Below are 21,381 nucleotides of genomic sequence, written 5' to 3'. Positions count from 1 at the left end.
ATTGCTGGATCTGAAGTTATCTAACAATTACTTAATCAAACTTCAAATATATTTGAAATTAATGGAATATTAGCTGTAATTCGGTACAAAATAGTACTATTCAGTTTAATTGTCACTTAAATTCTATTTTCTAAATTGTACTTTGATTGCAATGCCGGCAACCGCGAACCCGCTCTCCAAAATCATCGTTTTAGCCTCGGTTCTTGCCGCTGGATTTCTATTGATCATTCTCTCCTGTGCACTTTTCCATAACTGGCTTCCACTTCTGGTTGGTATGCTTATATATTGATATAGTTGGCCATGATAATGAAGCACAATCTAACAGGAATCTAGTCGGCGTGTTTCTAATCGCTCCCTTGCCGAATGCAATTTGCGAACGATATGCAAACAATGATGACTTTATGAATGAGAGTTCAGGGTAGGTCATATTCGTTTTTTTCGGAAAACAATCGAATAAACACAAATGCTGATTCAAATAGGAACTCCGTCGTCGACTTTGGCCGTTACATCACTGGCTTTTTTGTCGTCACCGGTCTCGCGCTGCCTCTCGCGCTTGCTCACTCCCGCATCATCGGGCTTCCCGCTATGATCATGTCGATCCTCGGCGGCTTGCTAGTCTATGGAACGATCATCACGTTTACGATGTTTTTCAAAGAGACTGAAGAATTTTGATTTCACACTACGTTTTTCCGTTGTTTCTTGTCAGATCTATTCTCAAACGCTTGGATCCTCTCTTGTCGATCATGTTTTGTTTGGGTTTTCATTTCGGGGTGTAATTCGGCTAATTGGTTTTTATGAGCCAACTACTTACTTGTCTTTCCTAATTGATTTGTGTACATTATTAAACATTCAATCATATACATGCAACTATCTATATATTCCTATATTGAATGACCTCTTCTATATACATAATTCTGCTGGTGCAGCGACTAATATACACTAATCACGACCTTGTCCCGTGCTATATACCGTTTCCCAGGACTATGTCCGTTATTGATGATCTCCTCAAACGACGCAAGTAGTTCATAATCTCCACGCTCTAAGACTACGAACGGAAAGTCAAGCTTGCGATTGGATCCAGGTTTAATTTTTGCCACGGGTCGTTGCAGAATCCCATTGAACAGAAACCGACGAAGAACGTCTAATGAAACCGATGCGGATAGATTCCGTAAACTAGGCTGTACTCGTAAGATTCCTGACCGGCTCTGATCGTTGTTATTACTGTCGTTGATGTCGTGGGCTCGATCATCAGATTTCCGAGTTTCAGTTTTAATAGTAACTTGCAGTGTCGCAAATGCATTCTGTGCAATAACCCAATGCTGTCGACCTATCTTGCATACTCCTTCCGCAGCCATAATCGAAATGTCGACCATCACATCTTCCACTCGAAGTATGTCGACCATCTGATCTGTGATCCGCAATGCTCGCAGTTCAAGCTCCCCTCGATGCAGATCTTCGGAACCACGACCCGTTGAAATTTCATACCAACATCCCGACAAGCTCTTCAAAAGTTCTTCTCGATACCAAAATATAATCCGCTCTGCCTGCTCTGCCAACAATTTTAAATTGGATAATTTTGTGCCTCCTGACTGTCGCGCTAACTGCTTGCTTCGTAACAACGTCGGAATTTCCCGGTCAGATTGTAAGTCTCCAAATCGCTTCACTGAAACTAATAATCGACTCACATCCCCAGGTTGAATCGTCGCTTTGACCACATGACTGGCATTGTCTCCCAGTTTCGTCGTCACTTCGATGCCAATTGGCGTGTTCCATGAATTACGCAGATCTAATAGCATCAAACAATACTCGTTCACAGAATCAAACCGGATGCCTACAGAGTCCAAAAACTCTGTCAATGCGGGCGTTGTCTGGGGGATCATCTGAGGTCCCTCCAAAATCGGCATATTAAATCCGAACGGAACAAAATCACACCCTCCAACTTGAATACTTGAATTCACAGTCACAGTCAAATCGAACGATAAAGTTCGGATGTACATTTCCCCATTTTTTTCCACTACTGTCGCATCCAGATGTGAATAGTCAATTTCAATCGTAGCAGACTTTAACCCATGCTTTCCCACAATCTCCACTTCAACCTCAAGCTCTCCATTTGGTGGAATCTCCACATCTGTTAAATCTGTCATAATGTTAAGCGCCTCCCGTTCCTTTAAATAAACCTCCATCTCATATCTCTCTAGCTCTGAACGATTACTGGGCTGAGAAAGTGCTGAGGATAGTGATCGAATCGTCGAATCCATATATTTAAACTCAAGAGACGTCGCACTAACGTTTTCAGACACATTACCGAGCACAAACGTAAATTTTCTCCGCTCCCCTTCCAAAATCATAATGCTATTCTGCGGTAGTGAAATCCGACTTACTCGCAAGATAGGCAGGGGACTAACAACATCGACTGCAATTTCTGTCGAATCTTCTTCTTTCGTGATAGGTACAAACGAAATAGCCCGAGCTGGACCACCAAACCGCTTTATTCGACTTGGCGCTGAAATAGCCACTTGCCTAGGTGTAATTTTGAGTGTCGTCTCCTTACATCCATAAACTTGAAAAGCGCATCCAGTGATTTTCAGCTGTCCTGACGACGTAGGTGTCAAGTAAATCGAAATAGGATATACCTTTCTCGGAGGAACAACAACCGAAAGAATGTCGGACGAAAATGTTACCCCAGAACCACTAAGAACTGATTAGTATCAATCTGCAAATTATTTGATATAAACTCACACAAGCGATATAGCCTTGATATCAAGCTCAAATCCATACGGATTTTGTAATATCACTCGAAATTCAACGGGCTCGTCCTGTACAAAACGATAACGCTTTTCTTCTTCTGTATTTTTCAATGCAAAAGGATTATATATGAATAACCCCTGGTTTGCCGATTCATCTGTTTCTGATTTAAACTCGGTTCTGGTCGGAACTGCCCAAAGACTGCTCTCCACAACAGCAATCTCGCGCACTAGATACGGGTCCCAGTATTCATCTTCAAAACCTTCTAATCCAACTGTGCGTGCTATCGTGTATGCCGTTCGCATTGACTTCACAAGCGAAATTTGATCATCAATAGGAATTTCACCTGCAGCTGTCCGGAACAGAAGATTTGTGTATTTTACTATTCCAATGTGATCCGGCAGCACCGCACAGAGTTCAATGCACATGCGTAGCACAGCGGTCTTGATGTCTGTCCAGCCAAATGTTGAGACCATATCAAGTTCTTTTACCCCAATACCATAGAGTTCGCAGATATCATTTAGTAGAGCCAGCATGCTCGAATCAGAAGAAGACTCTACAGCATTGGATACCTGCATTTCCATTTTATCTGAGCCACCATTCCTTGGATCCGAGCCTCGCTGCTGTCGATACGTTCGTTTGTCCGTCAAAGCCTGAGCGTCAACGATTCTAGGAATCAGCTCTGTTACCAATTGCCGTAAAACAAACGCTCGCTTCCTATAAAATCCAAGTTTACCAAAAGCAGATGCAATGCCAGTTAGCAAGCGACTCGCATCAATTGCGTCAACTCCGTCAAGTCGAAGTGCTTGTGCCATGATGATCCAGCTGAATATCAGCATTTTTGCATCATGCAAGGCCGAACTCGAAAGTGATACATGTGGAATGGGGGTTGATAAGACCGCTGCTGCCCGTCCAGCTGCATTCCAGCCACCAGCTAGCTGTGTTGATGTGAGAAGATTGACGGTTCGTAGAATGGTTTCTCCAACTGTTATTTGAGGTATACTTTCCCCCGGAAAATTCTGAGAACGATTATACAAAGATAACACAGTGGTCGTAATTTGAGGTAAAAGTTCCAGCATATGTGGTGGCTCAGGCTTTGAGTCTTTTTTCTCTTGCAAAGCAACTGGTGGTAGGACTACTGAAGGAATTGTAAAGGAAACGTTGAGGTATGCCAGAATAGCCATTGAAACAGCAATTCCTTCGAGGCAAGCGGCATGCCAGAGGTGATCATTGGTACTTTTCAACACGTTTAAGGCCTCAACATATTCACGTAGTGCATCATGCGTCCGACCTGCTAGAAGATACATATTTGCAATCATCTTCAGTGCACGGCCCTTTCGTTTCAGTCTCTGGCGTTCACCGTGATGAGATAGCGGGTAAGACAGTTTCAAATCACGCGATACAGTAGACGGTAGGGAATTATTTGAGGAATATGGTGAAGGTTGTGTCTGATTGGCAGGAACCGAGTGCAAGGTAACGAGATCGTAATCGTCGTCGCGTGCCAGCGGTGAGGCAATAAGATCCGTCGCCTGAAAGGCGTGGGCCAATAAGGGCAATTCTGCGAGTAATGATGAAGATAGATCGCACATGATTGTTCGCATGGAAGTCACTTTCGAGTTTCGTTTCGGCGGAACAGCAATAAAATCTGTAGACGGTAAAGAAGACTGGTCGAGTGGACAGTCAAATATAATGACCTTATGGATGATAGCCTGTGGGGTTTCAGACTGCAGCTGGCTTATTACAGAGCTGACTTCCGTTAAATCAGACAAGTTTTTGTAATCGGCTAGAGCAAATACCTAAATACATGGGTCAGACAAACCATATCTCACTATAGAGACATGCAAGAAAACCTATAGGAACACCGACATACCGCCATCGTCCTTCGGTAGAGCTCAAAGTCCTCGAGAACCGAATGATGTCTATCAATCACAGTTGTGAAGTTATACACCAACATGCCACCCGGAAATCCCTGCGGAGAAAACATGACTGGAGATCAGATCAGTTATGTTCTATCTCTATCTCGCAAATATATCAAGATCTACTGTTACACACCTCGTTCGGGTCTTGGATCCGGCGTCACGTCCAACAAACGAATAACTGCAGTATCTTTTAGCCGCTCAACAAACTCCAGAAATCGTGTCCGTGTAATTGGTCCAATTGGACAAAGAAAGGTGCGTATGCGAGATGGAGCACAGAAGGACAGCGAGTCGAGACGATTCTCCGTCGCGGTCGCGGGGGACGACCTGGGCGCCATTGCGCTGATCTAGATAAGTTCTGATTCAAAGAGTGCGCTATTGCTCGCAACGAGACACTATCAAATCTCTGATCCTTAAATAGCAAATTCAAAGCACCACGCAGTCGGCAAGATCACGCTCTCGACAATGTCAGTCTTCCACAGATTATACCTAGTGGGTTTGTTACAGTAGTAGTAAAGAAGTTAGGTAGGCAATATACTACGGGGTCACGGGGCAAGGGCGCGCTGTTGAGAGCATGGATGTATTTCTGTCAAAAGCCATACGGTGAATATATCGCCAGATTTCGTCTTATCTAGTCAGAAATTTAAATCTGATATCTTCATCCTTCTAATTTTCTTCTTACTCTACTCTGTAATAAAAATATTCTCCAATGGCCTCCGAAGATACTCCCGCTGACGCTGCAAACACCTCCGTTAAGCCCGAGGGAGGAAGCGAGCATCTCAATGTCAAAGTCACAGACAACAACAACGAAGTCTTTTTTCGAATTCGTCGGACTACACCATTGAAGAAACTGATTGACACATATTGTGATCGACAGGGGAAAGCGCGCAGCTCGTTGCGATTCCTTTACGACGGCGATCGGGTTTCTGACGGCGACACGCCTGAGTCAGTAAGTCTCAATGGATCTCGACTTGGTCAGGCAAACCAGATTTCTAATTGCTTAGCTTGGAATGCAGGATGGAGACACCCTTGAGGTTCATGCTGAACAGGTAGGTTTGCTAATTTCATTTTCATAATCTTATAAGTTTTTGAAGCTGGCAAGTGACAGAGTGACAGACTAACACCACTAGATCGGAGGTAGTTTTTAAGTCTCATATTGCCACCTTTTAGCTTTCGTTCCTCTCTGAAATGATATTCTATGCCCTAATGTTGGTGATCGTTAGCCAATTGTGAGGTCAAATAATCACGTTCCAAGCTGTGGAACGAAGAGCGTGTACTTTATAATATAACGGATATTTATCTACAACTCTATAATTATTCATTTAGACCAAATGCTTATAGCACAGGTCCAGCACGAGTCCTTGCTATATATTCAACTTCTCATGAGATAAGAACCTATATCAGGTAGCAGTGTAACAAATTAACCCCTTCTAAATACCACTGAGAACAAACTTTTACGGCTACAACCAAACAGACATATACAAGGATAACCCAACATCTATTCAATCACATAGCTCCAAGGATGGGATTTCTCGCCGTACTGGATTTCAGCAATCCAATTAGCCATAGCCTCCGCAACAGGGCCCGTCTCCTTTCCATCCTGTAACGGAACAAAAATGTCTTGATCCTTCCAGCCAATCTCTTTGATAGGAGATACGACCGCTGCCGTGCCCGACCCAAAGGCCTCAAGAAGCGTGCCATTTTTTGCACGGTCAGCAACTTCTTTCATGGTAAACTTGCGTTCGGAAACTTCCCACTCAGCGGGATCAAGCCGTTCGCGCGCAAGTGCAAGAATTGAGTCTCGAGTCACACCCTCCAGAATGGTTCCATCAAGCGGGGCGGTAACAAGCTCCTTTTTTTCGCCATTTTTGAAGACAAAGAAAGCATTCATAGTTCCAACCTCGGTGATATAACCCTCGTCCCCAAAGAGCCAAAGGTTCTGTTGATATCCACGACTAGCTGCCATTCGCTGAGGAAGAATACCTGGCGCATAATTCGAACCGAGTTTTTTATCGCCAACACCGCCAGGCCACGCACGAATCGCGTAATCCGTGGCCTCCAACCGTACTGCCTTGAATCCAGTGGCATAGTATGGTCCGACAGGCGACATGATAACGTAGAGCAGTGCCGACTTGGGCGGGCTAACACCTAGACTGGGCTGCGTACCGATGAGAGTAGGACGAAGGTACAATGAATATCCGCGCATGTTGGGAATCCAATCCTTATCGAGGGCAACGAGTTTGGCAATCAAGTCGACCATGGCCTTGCCGTCAAACGTAGGAAGACAAATGCGAGCCGCGGTCTTGTTCATACGTGCCATGTTCTTGTCCGGACGGAACATACGAATCTTGCCGTCCGCATCCTAAATTACAGTTCAATACTCGGATCCAAATATAAACTGCCAGAGATCCTGATTACTTACTCTATACGCTTTCATTCCCTCAAAACATTCGAAGGCGTAGTGAAAAACGCACGTGGCCGGGTCGAGCGAAAGATTCTGGTAGGGAGTGATGCGGGGTGCCAACCATCCGTCCTCGTCATTCCACTCAATCTGGAGCATATGATCAGTGAATGTCTTGCCAAACACAAGCTTCTCCGGCGGCAGATGATCTTTTGGTGCAGTCGTACTCTCAATAACGAGTTTGGCAGGGTCGAGAGCTGCTCCGACGACCGGCATTTCGGCAGCTAAGGCTGGATACAGTTTCGGAGCGGAAGCGGTCATTCTGGAGACTACCGAAGAAGAAAAAGCGCGGAATAACCCTGCACTCTGCTTATACAGTGGTATACGGGGCATTGAATGCTGGTGAGGAAAAAAGCCTGCTAGCTGTTTTTATCGGGTGAAAGTAGAAATGCTAGCTGCGAGGGAGCGAAGAGCCCAAGTCCGACTGCCGGGATCAATCAATACAATAGTAATTGAACAGAGGGAATCTTGTTCGGTTTTGCCGGCAATTTAGGTTTCAAAGTGCGAATAATTACAAATAGTTATGGAATTAAGGTGTATATTTCATAATCTTAGACATATATCCAAGGCACGTGCACCACTTGGAGAAAGGTTACTCAACACAGGATAGGCATATGCAAGAACATTTGGATCTGTAGCTAAGCTGAATTATGGATTTCTTAGTCGATATGCAGGGAGCAATTTGCGAAAGCGGTGATCTCGATGCTCCAGACCGATTTTTAACTATTGGCCGCGATATGTGGCACTGAGTGTCTGGTGATGTCCAGATGCAGAGATCAACTAGACACCGATAGCAGCCATCGAAAATACCGAGCTATAACTGCATATCTCCAGGTCCACCGGCCCATAACAGCAAATCCATAAATTGAAAGTCATGATTCGCTGACCAAGAAGCAATATATAGAGATCTTTGAATATTATACTTAAAAAATGCCATCAAATCTTGTCTGATATGATTGCAGCAACCTTTTCGACCTTTTTCCGAGCAATCTGAGCATCGTTCAAGGTGTAATCTCCGAATGAAATAGCAGTCGATACAAATGCTATATTACGACTTCTCGTGCCACCAGGGACATAATTCGTTAAAAATCCCGACGTATCTGGACCTTGATCCTGATCAATATTCTCATGTGCATCGATAGCACTCTGCGACACGACTCCAGCACCATTAGACAGTCCAATCGATACACGATTGGTGGTCCCAATTTTCACTCTGCGCGAATCATTGGCACTAGTTATATAAGTTTGGGCCAGTGATTCCAACATTTCATTTATCCGTGGATCTCTAGCTGTACTGAGCACTGTTGCTGCATGTGCATCCGCAAGATGAGTCGACAGGCTTTCCGAAGTCTTGCTCCGTTCGAACAATTCTTCTATTGGACTAGTCATAATTTTCAATTTCTTTTCATCCTTGATATATTTGATACAAACTTAAATCATATGGTCCAATATGTGCTGTTATATAAATCTATTCATGCATTTCCAATATACAATAATTATCCGCATTCGGTCGACTTACCCTCTTCAGACTTACAGTTACTCAGAGTCAGCGTAAGATTCTGCCCGCCTGCCTAATCGGTCGGAGGCTCCCTCGACAGTCTTCGTCGGTCCTTCCAACAAGGGCCGTCTTATCATTTCTCAAGTTCTATCATTGTCAGTCGGCTTTTTTTCTTGCACATTTGACGACCAGAAAGTGTACGAACGCGCTCGCTGAATACGTTCGAACTTCTCTTCCAGTTCGTGTCCGTATATTCTTTCTTTGAAATCAATTGAACGCAAAATGGCTTTCCAAGCGCCAGCTGGCCCGCTCTACTATATCGTCTCGCTGCCGTCGTCAGTAGCTCCCTCGGGCGCCGACCCCGAGTCGGCATTAATCCGAGACCTATCTTCAACTTTGAGCTTGCCATCGAGTGATGATGTGTCACCCTTCCCAATTCCTAATTTCAAGATTGGAACACTCGACCAGCTCGTTCAGCAATCTGATGAGCTGTCCAAGGCGGACGCTCAGATGGAGTCTGCAGTAAACCGGACGGTAGACGTCTTCAAAGCAGTCTACGATACCAAAGACCAAGTGATTGCTGCTCAAGTTGTAGCCGACAGTATGTGAATTTTGATTTTAAGTACGGATGTTCATGTAATTCAATTGTGGCATGGACATAAATTTTGGTTCTACGACTGCTAATCTTATATACTTTTAGAGCCTGCCGAAACTTATATCAAATCGTTCCAGTGGAATAATGCGAAGTATCGTATCGACAAGCCATTGGCCGAACTTGTTGATATTCTCACAAAAGAAGTTTTTGCCCTCGATGCCGATCTTAAGGCTGTCTATTCAAATTACATGCTCGCGAAGAGCAATCTCGGCGCTGTCGAGCGAAAGCAGACGTATGTAACAGTGAAGTCTCTTTTGGTTTCCTTTTTTTTGGCGTTTTTCTAACAATTCTAGTGGCAATCTTTCTACTCGTTCATTGCAGGATATTGTCAAGAAAGAGCAGTTTGTTGTTGGCTCGGAATACTTAGAAACTGTTCTCATTGCTGTTCCAAAGGCCCTCAGCAAGCAATTTCTTCGTGAGTACGAGACGATGGTTCCGATGGTGGTCCCGCGCTCCGCCTCGGTCGTGGATACCGATGATGAGTTTGTTCTTTACAGTGTTACGCTTTTCAAAAAGTCTATTCCAGAGTTTTTGCACAAGTGTCGTGAGAATAAATTATATCCCCGTGAGTTCAAGTGGGTAGATGGAGTTGTCGAAGACCTGAAGAAGGAGAAAGACAAAGCTTTTGAGTCTGAGCGACGGTTATTTGTATGTGCTATTGATTAATATTCTGTTACTAATTTTACTAACAAATAATAGGGTGAAGTGGTACGTCTTGCTCGAGCAACTTACGCTGACGCCTTCCAAGCGTGGGTTCACCTGAAATCTATTCGTGTGTTTGTAGAGTCAGTTTTACGATACGGACTTCCGCCAGATTTCATCTCCGTTTTGGTTAAGCCGCCAACTGCATCTATTCAACGAGCCAAGGTAGCCTTAACTCAGAAGTACGGGTATCTCGCTGGAAATGCATTTTTAAAGGACAAAAAGGGCAAACTAGTACAAGAAGATCAAGGACTTATGGAATATTCCGCCATCGTCGATACAGAGTACGAAGCATTTGTCATTTACGATCTTGTCATTGCTCAATAAATATAATTCATTGGACCATTACTACTACATGGTGGTCGAATGATTGATTTTCTTTTCTAAAAAATTTCTGAGTTTTTAATTTTTGTCTTTTACAGCGCCAAACTTCTTACTTGTTTATTTGATCTATTTATTATTTATTAATAACTCGAATCGAGAGCATTTGTCAAGTTGCTACTAATTTATATATACATATACATATATGTACACACACAAGTATATATTTGAATATGAATCGGAATTCCTCTATTGTTGGATCCTTGTTCCTTTTTAAATGAAATGTTGTGTTGTGTCCATAGTCAGTAAGAGGGGGAAGCCTATTTTATTTCATTTTGTTCGAACGAGATCAATAGATAATATATCGCATTTAAAATATTAACGAGATTTCTGAGCCAGCGCTGGGCGATGCAAAAATAATCTTAAAAAGATAAGTGAGCAGTACATACGTGCATGTGTGGATACAGAAATTTTTACTACAGCAATGGGGTATATTTAGAAAGTCCATTGCCATCTGTATTTCCATTTGTGCTGCCATTCGGAAGATTGGTAGTTGAGTTCGCTGTTGGATTGAATGTAGAACTAATGGACGGAGTGTTGGTCGACTGAATCGACGATGATACCGATTGCCAAGGATTATTCAAATCTGGTAAGGAAGGATTTGAGGAAATCTGTTGAGGTTTCAAAGGCTGTAGATAAGAAGACGACTGATTAGTAGGCATACCAACCGTTCCGAACGAAGTTTTTCGAACGGGCTGAGTAGGCAGGCTCGAAGCCCACACATTACTTTCAGTCATATTAGCTGTCACACGATCAAAAACTGGCGGTTTTGTCGTGGGATTTGGGTCGACTTTTTGTGGAGTCAGTGGAACCGTCGTTGGTGCTGCCGTGTTGCTGACTTGTGCTGTCGTCGTCCATGAAAACTGAGGTGTGGGCTTGATAGGTTTACTGCTGGAAGGCCCTCCAGCACGAAGTAAATTCATAGGTGTCTTAGTAGGCTGCAGTTTCATACCAGACTGACTTGATCCGAAAGATGGTGTCTGGTTAGGTCGTATAGGAAGTGGTAGCGTTGTCGCCGATGCGTTCCCTATTGACGGGCCATCGTCAGACCAATCAAAATCATCTTCTCCGTTCGGGGCAAATTTGGACGCACTACTTGTCTGTATAGTTGACTTTGGCGTAAAACTGGATGAAGCTCGACTCCGTGGCTCGTATTGTGTCGTTGTTCGACCGTTCGAGATCGCGGCCGGAGCACGACCAAGCACGAGTGCCTCAAAATCAGCTTCTTCATTACCGGTGTTTGGTAAGTCCAACTCGTCTCGCTTGGCCGACGGATCAATTTCCTTAAGCTTCTGTCCATGTTCTTGCTCAACTCGATCGCTAGCTTGATGAATTAATGTCATGAACTTGCGGAACTGATCGAGCTTCAACAACGGACTCATGGCCATTGACCATAGATGAGGGATCACGTCAACAGCTAATACAGAGATATCCACGCACGGAACCACCAAATTATACAGATCCAAAGTCTCCATGATCACGGATGGCTCACGGGTTTTCATGCCTTTCAATAACGGGACTAATTTTTCAGAAATGGCATATTTGTCCAGCCCTCCTGCAACTAAACCTTTGAAGGCTGTCACCGCTGCCACTTTGACTGCTAAACTTGTAGTATGCGTAAATACCTTACTGACATTAGGAAACAAATCGTTCTTGATGATTGAAAAGTCCAATGATTTGGTTATCGATGGAATCGCTCGTAGTGCTCTTTCTTGAATAGAAGATGATGACGACCCCATTGCGGAAAAAACAAGAGGTAGTATATCTAATTTGTCAGCCCAATATTTTTGTATACCATATATCACATACTCACCAGATTCGAATTCACTGCCGGTAACTTTGGCACGTACAACATTAATACTATCAAGCAACACTACTTGACCGGTAGGCGTATCTTTCATTTTCTTAAGTGCTGGTAGGACGGTCACACTAAATCTCGTCTGAGGCAAATCTTTCGAGATTTGTAATACATTGTATAAAATGTACGACACCAGCGACTCATCTTTATCTAATTCGTCCAGTAAAGTCGGTAAAATTTTCTTTTGTTGCACGGACGCTGGGAACTGCGGTAAAACTTTCGATAAACCTCTCATAAAAGCTTGACGTTCAGTCGATGTTTTCGCGGGAAAAGCATCTAAAAAGCGAATGGTATTGACAAGAATATTGTCGAAATATTTCGAATCCTGGAAATCTCGAGAGGACATCCGATCAGCTGGGCGACGGGTGAGCAAATGAGGTAGAATCTCTTGCAAATACGAAGGAAACCCTTGATCACGCGATATATGAAGAGTCTGTGAGATCATTGTCTTATAAGTCAGCGGATTTTGATTAGTATTCAGAGGTGAATGGCTCGAGTAGATAGCATGAATAATGCATCCTAGCGAAAACATATCGTTTGCAGGGTCGACTAGATGGTCGATAACTAGCTCAGGAGCAGAATAGTCAATATCAAACTGCATAGATATCGGAACCCGTGGATCATATTGTTCAATAAAATATTCTCCTATATCCGTAGTTCGAAAATCTAGGGCGAACCCGAAGCCGGCCAGTTTCCAGTCGCTCTGTCTGGTTAATGCTAATAAGAAAAAAGGTGGAAACAATTTACCTTTGAATTAACAAATATCGCACCGGGAACTAAGCCAAGATGCACAATTCCTGCACTTTGATGGAGAAACTCGAGTCCTTTAGCAACCTGAAGTAAACCTTTTTGGATTTCGACCTCGTCAACTTCGCTATCAAGAGCAGTAGAGTTAGAGGAGGAGGAATAGGTTGAACGGGAAGTTATGATTGAAGAAAGAGTAGTAGTAACGCGCTCACAGACAAAAGAAATTGTCGACCGACTTTCTTCGATGGGTTCGACCAGTTCTAGAATAGCTGGGTGTCGTAATTTTGCCAGATAATGCACCTCTCGTCGAAGTTGCGCGCAGACCTGTTCAACATCTCTGCGAGCTGCCCGTAATGAACTGCTTGTACGAGATAGCAAAGATTTTAGATTACGCTTGTCAAAAGTGAATACCGAAACCTTGATGGATCAGCTAGCGAACTGTGGGAATCACTGAAATAATTACCTGTTGTCCTCCTGTTCGTCGGTGTGCATCATATACGGACCATGGACCAGCTTGAAAAGAGGGCGATTGAGAGACTGAATAATGAGAAGAAATGCTGGACGAAACTTTGCTATAAATCAATATTTGGGTCGTAGTCCGGATTTTGGTGAACTCACGTTGTCTAAGGGCACTGGTCATCATCGTTGGTAAATCATTGAGAGATGGTGTCGCCATGGTGTCTTCAGCCCAACAAAGCGCGACCTCGGCTATCTATATAGCACAATAAAATTATGGATTTGGAGTCCTGTTATTTTACTTGTTTGCCCTAACAACACCAGGATTTAACGGTCAATTGCCGTATTATTCTTCTCGGATGCACTCGCTCAGGGTTAAAGGGACCACAGTGTGAATTGAGCAGCCGCAGACATGTTCCAGCATCTGCGAGCATCCATTTAACGACATCTTACGAATGACTGAAAATACAAATACAACGGCAGTATTTACGTCAAAACCTCGTACATTGAAATAGATATGATTTAATATGGAAATGCCATATGCAGCATGGTAAGGTTTTTGGATTCTTATAGATACAGCTCGCTCACGAACAGCTACTGCGAAGAAAATATATATAAAGCAGCTGAAATTATGCTTCAGAAAAGAGAGCCGGAGGACTCGTACAATTATTTCGTGGTCTTAATGTCCAATCAGAATGAGAAAATTGTTTTTTGGAACCAGCGTGCGTCAAAATCTCAGGATGGATTCATAATATGGGACTATCATGTCATCTTGCTTCGACAGGAAGCCAATGGATCTACGGCTGTGCTTGATTTCGATACCAGTTTGAATACAGCTCAGGAGTCTAGAACTTCAAATATTTGCACCGTCGACTTTATTCCATTCCCTGAATATATCGGAATGAGTCTGAGACCGGAGATTGATCTCTCTCCAGGATATGAACGACGATTTAGAGTTGTATCTGCTTCAAACTATTTAGAAAAATTTGCGTCAGATAGGTCCCATATGATTGTTTTAGAAGATGGCGTAGAAAAATATTCGGCTTGTCCGCCTAATTGGAAACCTATCCAAGCTCGAAATGGATCCACCATGAATCTTGCCTCTTTTCGAGTCATGGATCTTGGCTATGACGATTTCGGCCAAGTTTTGACGCAGTCTGAGTTCATTAACAAATTTTGCCGCTACTCACTCTGACTAGTATTAGTTTAATATAAAATGAACCCAAGATAAGATATGACTTGATAAGAATATCCTCTTTTCATTTGTAGTCCTAAATAGGAAATATGAGACCCTACCCTGACACCATCTCAGTTCGATTCCTTCAAAGTTGAAAATAGCACCCTAGCGATAGATATCGAGCAAACGAGCAAGATAATGGCAGTTATTGAAGAGGTTGAAACTGTGCAAGTGTTTGAACCAGCTGCCGAAGTCGCTAATGGTGAGTATTAAGTGTATTGACAGCGATTTAATTCTGACGTGTCCAGCTGAAGGCGGCAGCAATGATGTTAGATCGGAAGTTGGCATAGAAAGCACGGCAAAATCACAAGATGGCTCAATCGAAAATCAAATTAATGAACAAGAGAATATCGAAGAAGAAAGATTTTCAATAGAAGAAGAACAAAAATTAGTTTCTGAATCCGGCGTGTTACGGCAACAAGGTAACGATTTGTTCAATCAAGCCGACTACCAATCTGCCTTGGCCAAATATGAACAAGCTTTGAAAACATGTCCAAAATATCTCTCCGAGCCCAGGTCTATCATCTATGCAAATATTGGGGCTTGTTTTTTAAAACTTGATAATTTACAAGAATGTGTGAAAAGCTGCACGCAGGCATTAAAGCTCGATCCCACGTATGTGAAGGCACTCATGCGACGGGCGACCGCAAACGATTCCATCGGGTCCTGGTCTGCGCTACAGTCTGCTTCGGAGGACTATTCGGCAGTGATCAATCTTTCACCTTCGTCATCTTCGACATCGAAAGCCGCTACAATCGCAATGGCAAAGCTAAAGCCAAGATTGGAATCCGCACAGAAGCAGGAAACTGCGGAAATGCTCGGAAAGTTAAAAGATTTGGGGAACAGTATTTTGAAACCGTTTGGTTTCAGTACGGATAATTTCAAACTTCAGCCAGATGGGAAGGGTGGCTATAGTATGAACTTTCAAAAGTGATCTACCACGATTTCCAAGAATGGGTCATCTCTGTTATTATTAGTAAAGTTTTGGCGTTAGGAATTTGTTCATTTTATTCGGGCTATAATGATATTGTATCTTGTAAGTTCATTATGGCAGCGGCACTGCAAGAAATATTGCGAATCATCGCTACAGGATCCTATCAGTTAAACGATGTCCTCTCATGATCGACCGTACCAGATTCCTTCGCCAACTGTACTCCAGCATTTTTTTCCATATGCTCATCAGATAGAATGGAAAGTTTACCCCTGCAGATCTTGCTCCAAACAAGTTTGCTCAGCGAATTTTTTAAACTTAGTACTCTGAGCAGAACTCTCCTACCAAACACTAGGGCCAATCTAAGGTCGAACAGTTATATTCATCTAGCTGACCGTAGATTCACGTTTCCAAATATAAGATGCGAAAGCTGCAAATATAATCTATTTCTCGGTCAAATCAAAGATAATAAGTTATTCTATATTGGCTGTGAAGCTCAGAGATGGTTCTGCAGAATGTTAAATTTCCTAGCCTACTTTAGTAGAAGCCGGACTAAGGCCTCTCAGCGATTGACTAGAGGATTCATTTTGTTTCTGACAGCTTAAAATGAAAAATAAATGATTACTAGCAAATTATCAACCGTAGATGACAAATGGCTCATTGTTTGGACCGTCGACATTAGTTCTTCACGATAACTCTTCGTTGTACTTCCAGTGGTGAAACTCGAGCAGTGTCAGCTTTTCTGGAGGATACTACAAGAAAATGAAAAATCGAGTTTCTTGATTATGAAATCGCAGTGGACAAATTCAAATCTTTACGTCGCCTATTCTGGATTATGAGTCCATTCCCGAGCTCATTTCCTGTGGTCATACTTTCCCTGAAAGTAGCGTCAAAGATCAGAATGCGAGACGAAGAGTGACCGAGCATTGGATAGATCGTTAACATTTTCAACAGTAGACTAGTAATACCAATTGGATTGATAATCGGGGTATCGTTGCCTACTTTGGAATTTTGCATTTGGTCCGAAGGCTATAAAATCTTTGGATTCTGACCACTTGTACTATGTTCAACGCCGCAAAATTTTCATTTCGCCAATAAATCCGCTTCAGACTCGGCCACTAGTCTTGAAATTATAGAGTAATAACTGACGAAAGGGTCAGTAAATTTGGTATGCCTTGTGAAACTCCTCCTCCTGAAGAGTTTCACTAATCATTTCCCACTATACTCTTGAACAAGATATTGCCCACAGTACCGGATTTTCAAACAAATTCCAGCAAACATTCTGTTTAGAGTAATGCCAAATTATCAATAACTAAATCACGTAATTTGCGCTCCTCGAACATAAAAAGACAACTTTTGATTTCAGTTTTTACACTGAGTTCCAAACGAATCATGTCCGGAAGTGAAAAACCAAAAGTGTGACCCTCGCAATCATATTTTTTGAAGTAATCATGCTCGTTGCATTAAACATATCATTAGAAGTCAGTGCCGACTCCATTAAACCTTCGAAACGACGTCTGGTAATGCAATCATTGAGAGAACGTTGTTTGACACCTATTTCCGCGCCGGTATATATTTGGGTATCAATTCGGATCGAGCACTGAATACATACCAGAATAATACGCAATTTAGAAATATTCGATTAAATTCTAGTCTCAATATTATGGAACCATTCTAGTATTTCTGTTTAATTCATCTGTTCAAGTTACAATAGTTTCGAAATCATGCACATAAATAGCAAACTATTCCCTACTTATTTAAATCAAAACCCATCTCGCATTGTCTCGGATCTGATCCGAAAAATTCACAACTTTCAAGGATCACAACTTCGGATCAGATCACAGATAAGACAAAGGTCTAGATCTTCACTTCAGTGAGGTTCAGATCAAGATATGGCCGGTTTGTGGCTGGTTGGCAATCTGATTACCTACTTGCCCCGGAACCGATCAAGTGGGCTCTGACCAAGGTACATCAACATATATTACAATTGAAATATTACCATGTATTTGACGATTCCACTTTCTATAATTATTATAAGATTTACTGGCTGAAAAACATACTGGCTATATGATCTGGCACTGCAGACAATCGAAGAAATTCGCAGTATTGTCTCACATGAAGGAGGAAACCACCAATAGCAGTTCCCAGACGCCACACGAACGGTGGCCAGTGGCAGAGACAGCTCTAGAACAAAAGATTCATCATCAAATCACCCTGTCTGAATCACCCCAGCAATGCAGTGAGCGAACCTGATGAAGATCAAAACATTTCACAGGTGATTGTCTATACACTCGAATAAGCGAATGGTGTGTTTTGCAGTCTTCGCATTGTGATGGTGTCGATCAATACTGGTCAACTTGCTTTGGACGATTTCTCCCTCACTGTCTGCTAAACTCATTACTTTTTGCCTCTCTACCCACACCACCTTTAGTGCTGGCGTATCATGAACCCCGAAACATTTTATATTTGAACAGAAAAGAACCACCTCAAAAAAAGAAAATTGAAAATATAAATGTATGTATTTCTAAACCAACACCTCACAATAGCCTCTCCCAAGTGAATGTAAACCAATCATGATAAAATAAAAAGAATAAGAAAATGTGGAAATAAGGAGGCATGATGAATTAAAAGAAAAAGAAAATAGCTGTAATGTCGTAAAATCAAAGTGCTTCTAAATTAACAAAGGCTATGTATTTGGATTTACCAGCCAAAGTTCTCAGAGTAGAACTCGACATCAGAGCCCTTCCACAAGAGAGAAGCGCATGCATTACGAGAAGCACGGACGAGAGGCGAAGGACCGCAAACAGCGACAGCAACGGGGGCACCGTTAGCAGCTGCGACAGAGTCCTTAACGTACTGTGAGATGTCAGGACGACCCTGCTCAGCAGTAACCCAGACCTTGAAGTCGACATTGTACTTGGGGTCCATGTCAACCCAGGAGACGAAGTCGCGCTGAGGAACAACCCAAAAGAAATCAACCTCGACATCAGGCATGGTGCGAGCAAGCTCAACAGCCTCAGGATAAGAGTAAGCAACACCAGCACCACCAGCAAGAAGAATAACCTTGGACATGCCGTGGAACTGAGGAGGAGATCCGTAAGGTCCATGGAAGGTAACGGAGTGCTCCTGGGACTCGGAAAGGAAGAGAGTCTTGGAGAAACCCTTGCGAGCACGGATGATAAGGTCAAGCGAGTTAGGATTGGGCGGCGAGGCAATAGTGAAAGGATGAGCCTGGAAAGGAGCAAGTTTGGAAATTGTGACATAAACGTACTGGCCAGTCTGCCAGTGGATATCACGAGCAGTGGAGTGGAGGTTCATGGAAAGCTTGACAGTGTTTCCAGAAAGAACAGTGGTGGTAGCGTTAAGTGTCTTTGCGTTCTTGTAACGATTGAATCTGTCCCAGAGGAAGATAACTGAAGCAGCAATGCAGTAAGGACGGCATCGAGCGTAATGGAAGTACAAGAGAACAATGCCAGCAACGAGGAACCACACGTGAGCGTAGAGGAAAATCTCATAGGCTTTGTTACGAGCAGGAGCAAACGAAGTGGCAAGGATGATCACAAAAGCAAGGAGGGGAAGACCACCACCAACACCGATACGGGTAGAACGCATAACATACTCGCCGAGAGTGCGACGTCCATAAGGCTTGGTGAAGGCAACGACGTGTCCAATGGCAGTCAGACAAACAACACGGCCAGCATGACGATGCAAGATATTGTAGCCCTCGTGGGACCAGCCAGTCCACTGAACAAGAAGACCGGTCTTAGATCCAAGCAAGAACATGATGGGCAAGTTGACAACGGAGACAAGACCGAATCGGTTGCCGAGAATGCGGGCAGACTCGGTGGCATCGCCGTAGAAGCAGTAGAGAGCGTTAAGACCAAGGTAGAGAGCAACGACAAACATGGTTCCGTTGGCCTCGAGGTAGCGGCCTGGAGGCTGGTAGAGAAGAGCGGAACGGACTCTGCGGTAGACCAGTCGCGCACCCTTAGCAGGGGCGATGACCTGTCCCGAGAGAAGTGGACGCTTCTCTCCAGTTACACGCTTGAGGAAGTGAAGCTGGTAGAAGTATAAAGCGGTGGCCGCGAGAAATACAAAGCCGATGACGGCATTGTATGTCGGCACGAAGACGCGCGAATAGTTACGTCCCGTAAGAGGTTCAGCCATGTTGAACGAACTAACGAGAGAATAACAATCCTATGGTGTGAGAGAAAGAGGGAGGAGAAGAGAGAAAATGTGGGAGTGAGCGGCCTAAAGTACGATACGGCCTGGAGGGGCGTAAAGGTGGGAGGACATGGACATGGACAGCGCAGGGCGTGTGTAAGGAGTGAGTGTGCGGGAGGGAAGTGGCGGAGAGAGGAGAGTGTGCGAGCAACCGGTTTCAGATGGAGAGATTCTGTGAACCGGCCAGGAGTAATGCGCCCAACTTATTTTTGGTTTGTGCTAGAATTTGGCCGCGAGGCGGAGGACGTATAGAGGAGCCTGTCTGTGAACGTGGACTCGCGGGCAGATCTCTGGCGGACATGACTGGCGGCAGGTCCGACAGAGGGAAACGCGAAACGAGTGAATTTGTGCGGAATTGTCAACTAGCTTGTTGCCACGATTTAGGCTGTTAACGACTGGCGGACGCAGGATTCTGACAAAACAAGAACAGCCATTTCTAAGGATCCACGGTCGAGACCTGCAAAGACGCGATTCCGGCTCGGACAACACGCCCAAAACTGACGTACTTTTCCCGCGATGCTCGAGCCCACATAGCGAGCCCCATGCGCCGCAGCAGCCTGCTTGATTGGACGGCAATTGGAAGAACGTGATTCTGAATTTTTCTGCCTATTTTGGTGGTCTGCGAAAGCGTTAATTTAGCCATTTGATGTGCGACTGACTGGTTGAACAATGCAGCGATTCTGGTGTGTAATCGCGTAATCACGTAATCTCGTAATCTCACGTAATCGCTTTCTTTTTCTCCCGCTGTCTTGTCATCCACCGAACGAGTGCTTGTCGGACCCCTGCAGCCACGGAAGAAGCACAGGTCTAGATCCTTCCGCCACCTTCGTTCGCTCGTATTCGTTCCGCGTCAGCGAAGCGGAGCTTGTGCTGGCTGTGCTGCGGGTCCGGTTCCGCGGCTGTCTTTCTCATCCTCAGTTCCGCACTGTTTTGCCGATGATGTCTCTATCTTTTGGCAATCCTCACTGCTTGATCTTCTAATGGGACCCCTGCTGAGAACTCTCCTGCATAGTTTTTGCTGCCAAACTGCCATAGTCCCTGCCATGTCCATTCTATCTTCCATCAGCAATCATTAGTCATCAGTTTGTTTTATCAGGCCTTCCCGAGCTCGACATAGAGTTGTGACTCGGTTGATTATCAAGATCCGAAACTTAAAACGCCTGATTATCTGATAAGCCAGCTTGCCTTCCAGTTCAGGTTCAGTCACCCCTCAGTTATCGTCACGCGTCATCAGTCTTCCTGCTTGGCTCGGTTCAAGCCTGGTTCAGTCTAATTCCACTATTCGTCTGCGCTCTTCTGGTTTACGAATATTTGCTCAAAACATTCTCATTCTGAAATTTTCTTTTTCCTCATGTTCTCCCTGTTCTCCTGCTAGCCTACAAGCTATTACTGTGTGGGGTTTCGCTTTTTTCATTCTCCATGTTAATTTCCCTGCACAAGCTCGAGCATCGTATTCGTAAATTTCATATATCTTTTCCCTTGCGTCTCCAGATTCTATAACGAGGGCGTTATGTAATCATTTTGTCACAGCTGTACTCGTCGAGACTACAAACCGTCTCTACTCGGGGTT

General features: G+C 43.8%; 9 protein-coding genes across 9 annotated transcripts; 5 read left to right on the top strand and 4 right to left on the bottom strand.

Moving 5' to 3' along the window:
- Nucleotides 1–43: 43 nt before the first annotated feature.
- On the top strand, nucleotides 44–950 carry V1516DRAFT_672732 (vacuolar protein sorting 55). The gene is made up of 3 exons (XM_066921791.1): nucleotides 44–272; nucleotides 334–418; nucleotides 480–950. Exons 1-3 carry the CDS (start codon nucleotides 152–154, stop codon nucleotides 670–672), a joined length of 399 nt encoding a protein of 132 aa, XP_066777934.1. The 5' UTR covers nucleotides 44–151; the 3' UTR covers nucleotides 673–950.
- Nucleotides 848–5,205, bottom strand: V1516DRAFT_672728 (TRAPP II complex). Its single transcript, XM_066921790.1, has 4 exons — nucleotides 4,798–5,205; nucleotides 4,616–4,731; nucleotides 2,740–4,541; nucleotides 848–2,691 (listed from the first exon to the last, which is right to left on the bottom strand). The coding sequence occupies exons 1-4, from the start codon at nucleotides 4,997–4,999 to the stop codon at nucleotides 930–932; spliced, it is 3,882 nt and encodes a 1,293-aa protein (XP_066777933.1). The 5' UTR covers nucleotides 5,000–5,205; the 3' UTR covers nucleotides 848–929.
- On the top strand, nucleotides 5,186–5,989 carry V1516DRAFT_672724 (ubiquitin-like protein). The gene is made up of 2 exons (XM_066921789.1): nucleotides 5,186–5,610; nucleotides 5,666–5,989. The coding sequence occupies exons 1-2, from the start codon at nucleotides 5,371–5,373 to the stop codon at nucleotides 5,735–5,737; spliced, it is 312 nt and encodes a 103-aa protein (XP_066777932.1). The 5' UTR covers nucleotides 5,186–5,370; the 3' UTR covers nucleotides 5,738–5,989.
- Nucleotides 5,927–7,756, bottom strand: V1516DRAFT_249171 (aminotransferase). The gene is made up of 2 exons (XM_066918803.1): nucleotides 7,084–7,756; nucleotides 5,927–7,023 (listed from the first exon to the last, which is right to left on the bottom strand). The coding sequence occupies exons 1-2, from the start codon at nucleotides 7,453–7,455 to the stop codon at nucleotides 6,160–6,162; spliced, it is 1,236 nt and encodes a 411-aa protein (XP_066777931.1). The 5' UTR covers nucleotides 7,456–7,756; the 3' UTR covers nucleotides 5,927–6,159.
- A 990-nt stretch (nucleotides 7,757–8,746) lies between these two features.
- On the top strand, nucleotides 8,747–10,676 carry V1516DRAFT_711152 (uncharacterized protein). Its single transcript, XM_066924259.1, has 4 exons — nucleotides 8,747–9,221; nucleotides 9,321–9,507; nucleotides 9,569–9,923; nucleotides 9,975–10,676. Exons 1-4 carry the CDS (start codon nucleotides 8,903–8,905, stop codon nucleotides 10,302–10,304), a joined length of 1,191 nt encoding a protein of 396 aa, XP_066777930.1. The 5' UTR covers nucleotides 8,747–8,902; the 3' UTR covers nucleotides 10,305–10,676.
- Nucleotides 10,358–13,795, bottom strand: V1516DRAFT_249167 (kinase-like domain-containing protein). The gene is made up of 5 exons (XM_066918802.1): nucleotides 13,582–13,795; nucleotides 13,427–13,530; nucleotides 12,964–13,380; nucleotides 12,172–12,919; nucleotides 10,358–12,123 (listed from the first exon to the last, which is right to left on the bottom strand). Exons 1-5 carry the CDS (start codon nucleotides 13,637–13,639, stop codon nucleotides 10,775–10,777), a joined length of 2,676 nt encoding a protein of 891 aa, XP_066777929.1. The 5' UTR covers nucleotides 13,640–13,795; the 3' UTR covers nucleotides 10,358–10,774.
- Nucleotides 13,682–14,662, top strand: V1516DRAFT_635561 (N-terminal glutamine amidase-domain-containing protein). Its single transcript, XM_066920015.1, has 2 exons — nucleotides 13,682–13,969; nucleotides 14,014–14,662. Exons 1-2 carry the CDS (start codon nucleotides 13,947–13,949, stop codon nucleotides 14,612–14,614), a joined length of 624 nt encoding a protein of 207 aa, XP_066777928.1. The 5' UTR covers nucleotides 13,682–13,946; the 3' UTR covers nucleotides 14,615–14,662.
- A 14-nt stretch (nucleotides 14,663–14,676) lies between these two features.
- Nucleotides 14,677–15,717, top strand: V1516DRAFT_249569 (uncharacterized protein). Its single transcript, XM_066918804.1, has 2 exons — nucleotides 14,677–14,858; nucleotides 14,905–15,717. Exons 1-2 carry the CDS (start codon nucleotides 14,795–14,797, stop codon nucleotides 15,588–15,590), a joined length of 750 nt encoding a protein of 249 aa, XP_066777927.1. The 5' UTR covers nucleotides 14,677–14,794; the 3' UTR covers nucleotides 15,591–15,717.
- Nucleotides 15,718–18,287: 2,570 nt separating this feature from the next.
- Nucleotides 18,288–19,754, bottom strand: V1516DRAFT_695201 (FAD-binding domain-containing protein; the record flags this gene model as incomplete). The annotated part of the gene is made up of 1 exon (XM_066923982.1): nucleotides 18,288–19,754. The coding sequence occupies one exon, from the start codon at nucleotides 19,752–19,754 to the stop codon at nucleotides 18,288–18,290; it is 1,467 nt and encodes a 488-aa protein (XP_066777926.1).
- Nucleotides 19,755–21,381: the final 1,627 nt, after the last annotated feature.

The sequence above is a fragment of the Lipomyces oligophaga genome (assembly GCF_038497815.1).
Source record: "Lipomyces oligophaga strain CBS 7107 unplaced genomic scaffold V1516scaffold_3, whole genome shotgun sequence".
Classification (NCBI taxonomy): Eukaryota; Fungi; Ascomycota; class Lipomycetes; order Lipomycetales; family Lipomycetaceae; genus Lipomyces; species [Lipomyces] oligophaga.
The sequence above is the reverse complement of the archived record's forward strand: the minus strand, read 5'-3'. Positions and strand labels throughout refer to the sequence as shown.